The sequence below is a fragment of the Lucilia cuprina genome, chromosome 4 (genome assembly GCF_022045245.1).
Source record: "Lucilia cuprina isolate Lc7/37 chromosome 4, ASM2204524v1, whole genome shotgun sequence".
In the NCBI taxonomy this organism is placed as follows: domain Eukaryota; kingdom Metazoa; phylum Arthropoda; class Insecta; order Diptera; family Calliphoridae; genus Lucilia; species Lucilia cuprina.
Window position 1 is genome coordinate 27,844,265 of NC_060952.1, and position 10,583 is coordinate 27,854,847.

Here is a 10,583-nt window from a genome sequence, read left to right on the forward strand (position 1 = left end):
ATGCCGTCAAGGGAGACATTTAAGATATTTATGAGATCTGGGGGTACGGTGATATTTTTTGAATTATCTTAAAAATTGCGAACTGTAGCGTGCGCATAAGGTTTACAATGCACACAGTCGGATAGGCAGACAATCAGAAAGACAGACAGACCGACAGACGGACGGACAAAGGAAAATCGTCTCTGAAAGTTCCATTTGTCTATTTTAAAGTGTATAGGACCGTGTCAAATGATACATACTTTTGATGCTTTTTAACAAATTATTTTGAAAATTGCCACCTATAGCGGGCGCAAACGGTTTACATGCACACACAGACGGACGGATGAAAAGACAGAAGGACGTAGTAGTCATGAGCCGATTGGTATACTTCAAGGTGTATGACCAACTTCAGTACAAAAACATCCCCACTATAGTAAAGCAGTGTATAATAATTAATCGTTTAATATCCTAATTTAGATACAAACTTAAAGTATGAAACTTTAAATTAATAATTTATTTAAAACAATTTTTAAATTTCAAAATATTTAACGAAAATTTAACTGTGAACTTTTAATTACACATTAAAAAATAATGTGTACAATTTTTTATGCATACCAACAGAGTAAAGCAATACTTTTTCGATTCAATTAAAAAAACAAAAAAAATGTATATAGTATCTACTAAAAATATATAAAAAATTTAATAGTATATATTTAGGAGGATCAAAATATATCATACCTCAAGTCCACTATATTTAATTTGCGTTCAACTTTATTGTAGTTGTGTTGCGTTTTATTAAGTTTAGTTTCTCATTTAAATTTCAAAACTCATACAATAAAAAAATAAAACTTATAAATTATACTCTTCTCACACTTTTAAAATTGTATCCAAAAATAAGTTTCATTTTTTGTTTTCGTTTTTTTTTTTTTGGTGGAGAGAGGCATAAGTTGTTGTATACACTGTCTGGTCACAACAAAACTAAAGTATCTGACGAATTCGAAATTCAGTTGTAGTTAATTTGTTGTGTGCAACACACGTTGAATTTAAATAAAATACGCGGATATTTATTTGTTTTAATTAAAAGAAATTAAGATTTACTTAAGTTTACAAAATTCAAATGGCTTGTGATAAGTTTTTAACCTTCAATAATGGTGTAAAAATGCCGGCTTTAGGCATTGGTACATGGCAAGTAAGTTTAACTAGTTGCAAGTTTAAAGATAAAAAAATGTTTTTTAAGTCTAGTTTTGGTAAGAATACTGTGCTTATTTCTAACTGTAGTTAGGGTCACAACAGAAAAAACAAAGGTAACATAAATTCTTAGTTTCGAGTTAAAAAACTTGAATTCATGTTACTTTTTTTAAATATTTTTGTTTAAAAATCAATTGTCCGATAACTGCAGCACAAATTAATATATTTCTTAACTGAGTTAAGCAACAACGGATACTGGTACTGAAAACACCTGGGTATTTAGTTATGACTCTTTAGTTGTAATTTAGCGATATGTTAATTTTCTTGATTATCTTCCCGTTATTTGTTTTAATTTTTTTTACAATATTTAAATATTTCCTTAATGTTTGTTATTCTTTACGATTGAAATATTTTGGAAATTTAAGATTAATTAACAATTGGTAAAGGAGATGTCTGTGGTTTAAATCTCAATAGAATCCATTGTTTTTCATTTGTCGCAAGCTTGAACTAAAATACGCTAAAGATGGCATAAACACCTTTAATGCATTTTTCTTGATACAAGTAGTTTGAATAGACTAGACCATAGACTAAGCAATAAACTAGACAATCTACTAAACAATAGACTAGACTGTAGACCACATAACAGACTAGACTATAGACTAGACTATACACTAGACTATAGACTAGACTATAGACTAGACTATAGACTAGACTATACACTAGACTATACACTAGATTATACACTAGACTATAGACTATACACTAGACTATAGACTACACTATAGACTAGACTATAGACTACACTATAGACTAGAGTATAGACTAGACTATAGACTAGACTAGACTATAGACTAGACTATAGACTAGACTATAGACTAGACTATAGACTAGACTATAGACTAGACTATAGACTAGACTATAGACTAGACTATAGACTAGACTATAGACTAGACTATAGACTAGACTATAGACTAGACTATAGACTAGACTATAGACTAGACTATAGACTAGACTATAGACTAGACTATAGACTAGACTTTAGACTAGACTATAGACTAGACTATAGATTAGACTATAGACTAGACTATAGACTAGACTATAGACTAGACTATAGACTAGACTATAGACTAGACTATAGACTAGACTATAGACTAGACTAGACTATAGACTAGACTAGACTAGACTATAGACTATAGACTAGACTATAGACTAGACTATAGACTAGACTATAGACTAGACTATAGACTATAGACTAGACTATAGACTAGACTATAGACTAGACTATAGACTAGACTATAGACTAGACTATAGACTAGACTATTGACTAGACTATAGACTAGACTATAGACTAGACTATAGACTAGACTATAGACTAGACTATAGACTAGACTATAGACTAGACTATAGACTAGACTATAGACTAGACTATAGACTAGACTATAGACTAGACTATAGACTAGACTATAGACTAGACTATAGACTAGACTATAGACTAGACTATAGACTAGACTATAGACTAGACTATAGACTAGACTATAGACTAGACTATATACTAGACTATAGACTAGACTATAGACTAGACTATAGACTAGACTATAGACTAGACTATAGACTAGACTATAGACTAGACTATAGATTTGTCGCAAGCTTGAACTAAAATAAGCTAAAGATGGCATAAACACCTTTAATGCATTTTTCTTGATACAAGTAGTTTGAATAGACTAGACCATAGACTAAGCAATAAACTAGACAATCTACTAAACAATAGACTAGACTGTAGACCACATAACAGACTAGACTATAGACTAGACTATACACTAGACTATAGACTAGACTATAGACTAGACTATACACTAGACTATACACTAGATTATACACTAGACTATAGACTATACACTAAACTATAGACTAGACTATAGACTATAGACTAAACTATAGACTAGACTATAGACTAGACTATAGACTAGACTATAGACTAGACTATAGACTAGACTATAGACTAGACTATAGACTAGACTATAGACTAGACTATAGACTAGACTATAGACTAGACTATAGACTAGACTATAGACTAGACTATAGACTAGACTATAGACTAGACTATAGACTAGACTATAGACTAGACTATAGACTAGACTATAGACTAGACTATAGACTAGACTATAGACTAGACTATTGACTAGACTATAGACTAGACTATAGACTAGACTATAGACTAGACTATAGACAAGACTATAGACTAGACTATAGACTAGACTATAGACTAGACTATAGACTAGACTATAGACTAGACTATAGACTAGACTATAGACTAGACTATAGACTATAGGCCAGTCTTTTGACTAGACTATAGGCTAGACTTTAGATTAGACTATAGACTAGAGTAAAGACTAGACTATAGACTTGATAACATATTTTATATGTAATCTAGGATCACGAACCAAGCCAACTCCTTCTGAGGAGGAAAGGACCCATATTTTATTACATAGCCCAAACAAATTTCAAAAGATTCGAAAATATATATTTTCTAAACTCGAATCGGTAATCAGAATTTCTCCAACACTTGATTAAATTTAAAAAAATATATATATTGACCTTTGTTTTTAATGCGTAGCGATTTGCAAGTAGAACTTATCAGCTTTCCAGGTTTTTATTATCATATTATAATGTCTAAAGTCGGGTATTTTTTCTTGTGGGTCAACAAATAAAAAACAATAATCTTTAATTGATTAAATTTTGTACAAATTTAAAACTTGATTTTTATGGTTGGTTTTATCAGAAATCAAATCGAATTTATCCCAAATATTTTATATTTCCAGTGAACTCAACACTTCAAGGAAATTAAACTTGATACCAAATAGAAACATACTTTAAAATAAAAATAAAATAATCGGACAAAGGTCTTTAATTTGAATGGATTTGGGGTGTTTAGTGGGATTTGGTATAAGAAATTTTCGATATTTCGATTTTCAAAATAAATTTAAAAAATTAAATTCAAAACAGTATGAAACACATTTAAGTGGTAATGTGTATATATGTATGTAATAGTTGCTTTTGTTTTAAAAAGATAAATTATCTACAAGTTAATGAACCCCAAAAAATAGCACACTTTGCAAATTATCGAAATTTATTTATAATTTAAAACCAATGACGGATCGCACGGTATCGGTATAATTGCACTTTCATACTTTAAGCAAGAAGTTAAAAAGTTGACCCAATTTCAAAGAATCTCAAAGTAAGCATTAAATAATTTAAACACCTTTAAAGTAAATTTTTTGTGGTCTATGCACACATACATACAAACATATTTTTTATTGTTTACTCTATTCAAACCAGTTGAGGAAATATTTTTTTTTAAATCTTTAAGATTTTTTTTTACAAGTGTTCGTTGGTTTTGTATTTCACTCTCACACAAATATTTTGTTGTTTATTCTTATAAAAAGAAAATAATTGACTTTCTCTGAAAACAATAAAAACAATGTAAATCTTTGTTTAGTTCCAAGATTAAGTTATCAATAAAAAAAAACATATGCATTTTATAGATGATGTTATTTGTTTAAAAACCGGTTTAATGTAAAATTTGAATAACAATATGAATTATAATGGATCTAATGAATAAACAACAAATGTTAGAATACCATAAAAATGCATATTATTTTAACGGTTCAAGAGTAATTTAAATCCCATTAGGAAAGTATAGAAAATGTATATTTTATAAACAAATTGTTATAAATAATTAACAATATATTTTGGTAAACAAATTTAGGGTTTAATTTTCGGTTTAGAAAAAAGAGACCATAATGTTCATTGTGATTTCCTTCAAAAACAGAAAATCAAAAACAAGAAAACCATAAACTGGTGACATCACCTGTTCAGCTGATCATTGTTTACATTTTTTATACCCTACACCACTTTAGTGGGGACGGTATATTGGGTTTGTGCTGATGTTTGTAACATAGAAAAATATTCGTCCTATACCCACCTTAAAGTATACCAATCGGCTTAGAATCATTTTCTGAGTCGATTAAGCTATGTCCGTCCGTCCGTCCGTCTGGCTGTCCATGTAAACCTTGTGCGCAAGGTACAGGCCGCAATTTTGAAGATAATTAGATGAAATTTGGCACACACGCTTCTTTTGGCCCAAAGACGAAGCCTATTGAAAATGGTTAAAATCGGTCCATTATTTCGTACCCCCCAAATAGGGCCTTTTGGCTTATACTTAATTTAAATGATCTATTATGTTAACAAAAGTCGACAAAACTTAGTTTTATAGAACTTTAAATGACACTACCGATTTTTGTAATGATCGGGCTTCATTTGATTCTATCCCCATACAAACTCCCCTTCAGAAAATGACTTAAAGGTCAAAATTCACTTACAAACACTAATAACACTTTTAAATTCTACATAAATAATATTGAAGAAGACTTAACTCCTCCTACCAACATTTTTAAGGATAGGGCCATATTTTTGCCCTACTCCCCTTTAAGCCTTCTTAAAAAAATCTCTTTTTTTGCCAAAAAAAGTAAAAATATTCCGAAATAAAGTTAAAAAACAAACCAAATGCTTAATTTTTTAAATAATCCCCATTTTTAACATACATATTGACTGGTGTAGGGTATCATATGGTCGGCTACGCCCGACTATGCATTCATACTTGTTTTTATTTGAAATTGTCATTTATAGGATTTTGTTGAAGGGTTATGGTTTTGCAACCAGTTCTTTCATTAATGATTTTTGTTTGAATTCATCAACATCAGAACTAGTTATAAAGAATAATAATAGAACATAAATACCTTTTTAGATCAGTTCTGGAACTAATTCTTTTCTCAGCGATTTTTGTTTAAAATCGTTAAAAATATTACTATTTATGTTTATGACTTATTGGAGAATTTAAAATGGTTCTAGTTGCAGCGGCAATATAATAAGAGAAAAGTACATAAGTACTTGTACTTGCCCTAGCATGATTTTAAAAGATAAAAGATACATTTACAAAAACATTTTTTCAAATTTAGTAAATATACTAAATTAAATAAACAAATCGTTATAACACATTCTGGTGACATTGAAAGATAATAGAGAATAGAAATATCGTCTATATTAGTCGTTCATCAATAGTTTTTTTCATACCTAAGAAAAAACTATTTAAAACTGAAATTGTAATTTTATATACATAAATAAGTAGTTGTTTAGCAAATATGTATTTCGATAAACTAAACGTGATTTATTATTGTTTTAAAGACAGTAATTTTCCTAAAAAATTTTATATTTGTCATGCAAGAAAAATTTTTTTATTATTTATTAAACGTATGTTAATATACCACCCAACAAAAAACTACTTTGGGTGCAGAAGTTTTTCTAAAACTATTTTTATACATTTCATCATCATAAAATGGATATATGTAATTTGGAAAATTTAATTTTTGAATCTTTTAAGTTACCTTTGTATATGTATTGAGAATTCTTAAGCTGGAGGTCCACACCACGCGTTCTACGCTTTTAAGCATTCTACGCGTCTGTCAAAAAAGTAGAATCAATGTATTTGTATGCTGAAAGTTACAAGTACAAAAGCGTAGAATGCTTAAAGTAGATCTACTTTGGTCCACACTAGGAAACTTTTGTTGAGAAACTTTTTCTTAATTCTCTTTTGAAGTTTCCTTAATGTCCATACATAGAAACTTTTGTTTCAGAAACTACGTGTTTATTGTATTGATTTGTTGTACGAATGACAAAACAAAACACGTTTCCGAGAACGGGAAACTCCGTACCGCGAGAAAGATGAATGATATTCTTTCTCTCTCACGCAAAATCAAAAGTTTCCCATGAAAAGTTTCCTAGTGTGGACCGGCAGTTTCTGCTTTTATAAGCGTCACAAGCGGCGCACGAACATGACAGCTGATTTTGACTTTTTTCCTCTTTTTTGTGCGTATTTTTCAATTTTAACAAATTAATATGAGTTTAATGATAACTACATAAATGCTGTAAAAAAATGCAAAGTTAAAAAAAAAACAAATAATTGATGATTGAAAAGCATCGCATGTAACTTGAAGCGTAGAATGTGAAGTAGGTATGAATAGCATGTAATGCTTTGACGCGTAGCGTGGACCTCCGGCTTTATAGAAACCGAAATCAGTTTAGCAATGTCTTTCTACGCAAATTCACTTTTTTTGTAAATTTAGTTTGTTTTGTGCGTAATTCGATTTAAATTAATTTTCTAAAGTTACCAGATATCTTAGAAATTCAAATCTCCAATAATTCTATTAGAATTCATAATTAAATACTAAACGTTCACAACTATCAAATATTTGACAAAAAATCCATATTTGATTTCATTTCACACGTTGACATACATATGTACATAAATGACGTCTATTGACGTCGAGCTCGTTGACGCAAATGACGTCTATATCCGTCTTAAACTTTTGTTTTTTTTTAAAGATTGATTTCACTATAAATCGAAGTACAATGAATATTTTTAAAAATACTTCAACGCTATTTTTAAGATAAACTATAATCTACTAGTACTCGAGGAAATTAATAGAAGTGCTTGAATTTCTGAAAAATAAGTGTGCATCTGGGTAGAATCATAATTTTTAGTGAGTGTCAACCAGTTTAATATATATTTATACCCTACACCACTATAGTGGGTGTATCAGCACGTTTGTGCTGATGTTTGTAACATACAAAAATATTGGTCCACCTTAAAGTATACCGATCGATTTAGAATCATTTTTTGAGTCGATTAAGACATGTCCGTCCGTCTGTCGGGCTGGCTGTCCAAACTTTGTGCGCAAGGTACAGGTCGTAATTTTCAAGATAATTTGATGAAATTTGGACCAAGCATGTTTTTTGGCACAGGGACGAAGCCTATTTAAAATGGTTGAAATCGGTCCATTATTTCACCTAGCCCCCATACAACCGTACCTCCCGATTTGAACTTTTTATGCCATAATTACGCCAAATATTCTATTATCTCTCTAAAAATTGGCACAAATAAGTTTTACATTAATATAAATGGCACTGCAGATTTTCGTAAGGATCGGCCATTATTTGACCCTAGTCCCCATACAAACCCCCTTCGAAAAAATTTCTTAAACGTCTTGTATCAACAAATGTCTTGTAACAACAAAACTAACTGTTATTTAAAAATATATCCTTTTCCCAAATTTCCCGAGGATCGGCCCATATTTGACTTATATAAAGCCTCATTTAGAAATTTTAGTTTTTTTTATCAATAAATTGCTTAAATATTTTGGAATAATATTCAACATAAAAGTTTCTTTATAAAAAGTAAAAATTTTAAAAATATACTCATGGTGTAGGGTATTATATGGTCGGCCATGCCAGTTATTTTTAACCAGTTATGATTCAATTCCATACATTAGAAAGAAAAAGTGTATATTAGTTAAATTCATTCAAATATAAAGAAAAAATATAAACTTAAATTTTTAGACCTGGGGGATTACTTTGTAACTCGATTTGAATAAAAATATATTCGAATTTGTATATGTTTCGAAGGCTTTTTCTTTCAAATTGAAATACGGAGTAACCCCTCCAGTTATACTAAATGCAAAAGAATTCATGCGTTTTTTAAGTTTTTTTTTGTCATTGTTTATATATAAATGACTTAACATGTTGCTGTTAAAAATCAGAGATATATTCGTGCTAAATCCGAATCAGGATTTTAAGATGCATTTTCCGATGAATTAAAAAAAATAAATAGAAGTGGCTCTACGCTGTTGTAGCGATAATGAATGTGGATAAAAACAGGGTTTTTACTAACTTTATGACACGATATCTAGAAAACCTCATGAGGCCAGCTTCTAATTTATCAGTGATCGATCTTTTAGAAAAGTATAGTTTGGTCTCTGTGTTCAACATTTGTTGGCCTTTGTATTTATTTTTATGATTTGAGTTGGCATTTTTATACATTAGAGGATCGACTTAATTGATCGTTATTTATGTTTTTTATTAATTTCAGGCCCCTGATGATGAAGTTGAATTAGCTATTAATTTAGCCTTGGAAGCAGGTTATCGCCACATTGACACAGCACCAGTTTATATGAATGAAAAAACAATTGGAAAAGTGTTGAAAGAATGGATGGACTCAGGACGCATTAAACGTGAAGAACTCTTTATTACAACAAAATTGCCACCACCGGGTAAACACACATTATTCAATTGATGTTTTTTTATAAAATTAATTTAATGATATTTTCCATTATTTACAGCCATCATAGCAGATTATGTGGAACCTACTTTGCGTAAATCTTTGGCTGATTTGCAATTGGATTATATTGATTTATATTTGATACATGTCCCCTTTGGTGTTCTCTTAGAGAATGGTAACTTTAAGCGTGACGAAAACGGTTTGGTTGAAATTGATCCAACTACAGATCATTTAGCAGTATGGAAGGTATTTAGGCTTTAAGCATTAACATACAAATAATATCCAAAATGTTAAATTATATTTCTTTAAATAGAAAATGGAACATATTTATGAATTGGGTCTAGCAAAAGCTATTGGTGTATCAAATTTCAATTTGAAACAACTTAAAAATGTTTTAGATAATTGTAATATTCGTCCAGCTAATTTGCAGGTATTTGAAATTTTAATCATATTTTAAAACAGATAAAATAGTTTTAAGAACCGATTGTTATTTAGATCGAACATCATATTTATTTGCAACAACCGGAATTGGTTGATTTCTGTAAGAATGAGGGCATCACTGTTACAGCCTATTCACCACTGGGCTCTAAGGGAATTGCTCAATTAAATAAAATGGCTGGTATTGATCGTGATTTACCCGATTTAATGGATGTACCCATAGTCAAAGAAATTGCCGAAGCCCATAACAAGACTCCAGCTCAAGTTCTATTACGTTGGATTATCGATTCGGGTCTATCGGCCATACCGAAAAGCACTAATCCCGAGAGATTGAAACAAAATTTAGATATATTTGATTTCAAATTAACTGAAGAAGAAATGGAAAAAATGAAATCTTTGGATGCTAATGTGCGTATTTGTGATTTTAAATTTTTCCCTGGGTAAGTGTTTTTGTAATATAAAATTTGTTTTTAAATATTAATTTATAATTTCTTTTACAGAGTTGAAAGACATCCTGAATTCCCCTTTTAATTATTTGTTATATTTGATATATATTAATTAATTAAATTATACAAACAATTCTAATTAGGGCACGCTTAATTTACGTTTCACTTTAATTAACACTCATGTAGTATTTATTTAAAAAAAATCGCAATAAAAATGTTGAAAATATTCAGAGAAAAACCATAGTTTCAATTACCAGTTTCCAATTCATTGATAAAATAATGAACTAATCTGCATGATAACGTTTTAAGCTTTTTTCAAATAACGCTATAATTTCATTCATTTTTGAAATAGCAACTATAGG

General features: G+C 29.8%; 1 protein-coding gene across 1 annotated transcript; it reads left to right on the forward strand.

The window, feature by feature from the left end:
• The first annotated feature begins 986 nt into the window (after window positions 1-986).
• Window positions 987-10,459, forward strand: LOC111689702 (aldo-keto reductase family 1 member A1). The gene is made up of 6 exons (XM_023452172.2): window positions 987-1,168; window positions 9,149-9,329; window positions 9,399-9,583; window positions 9,651-9,767; window positions 9,833-10,215; window positions 10,276-10,459. Exons 1-6 carry the CDS (start codon window positions 1,097-1,099, stop codon window positions 10,304-10,306), a joined length of 969 nt encoding a protein of 322 aa, XP_023307940.2. The 5' UTR covers window positions 987-1,096; the 3' UTR covers window positions 10,307-10,459.
• The last annotated feature ends 124 nt before the right edge of the window (window positions 10,460-10,583 follow it).

Excerpts from the sequence above, each read along its gene's own strand:
- LOC111689702 (XM_023452172.2), top strand. The coding sequence starts at position 1,097 with ATGGCTTGTGATAAGTTTTTAACCTTCAATAATGGTGTAAAAATGCCG. Across the intron at positions 9,330-9,398 it reads AACAAAATTGCCACCACCGG|CCATCATAGCAGATTATGTG; the intron begins GTAAACACACAT and ends CATTATTTACAG. Across the intron at positions 9,584-9,650 it reads ATCATTTAGCAGTATGGAAG|AAAATGGAACATATTTATGA; the intron begins GTATTTAGGCTT and ends TTCTTTAAATAG.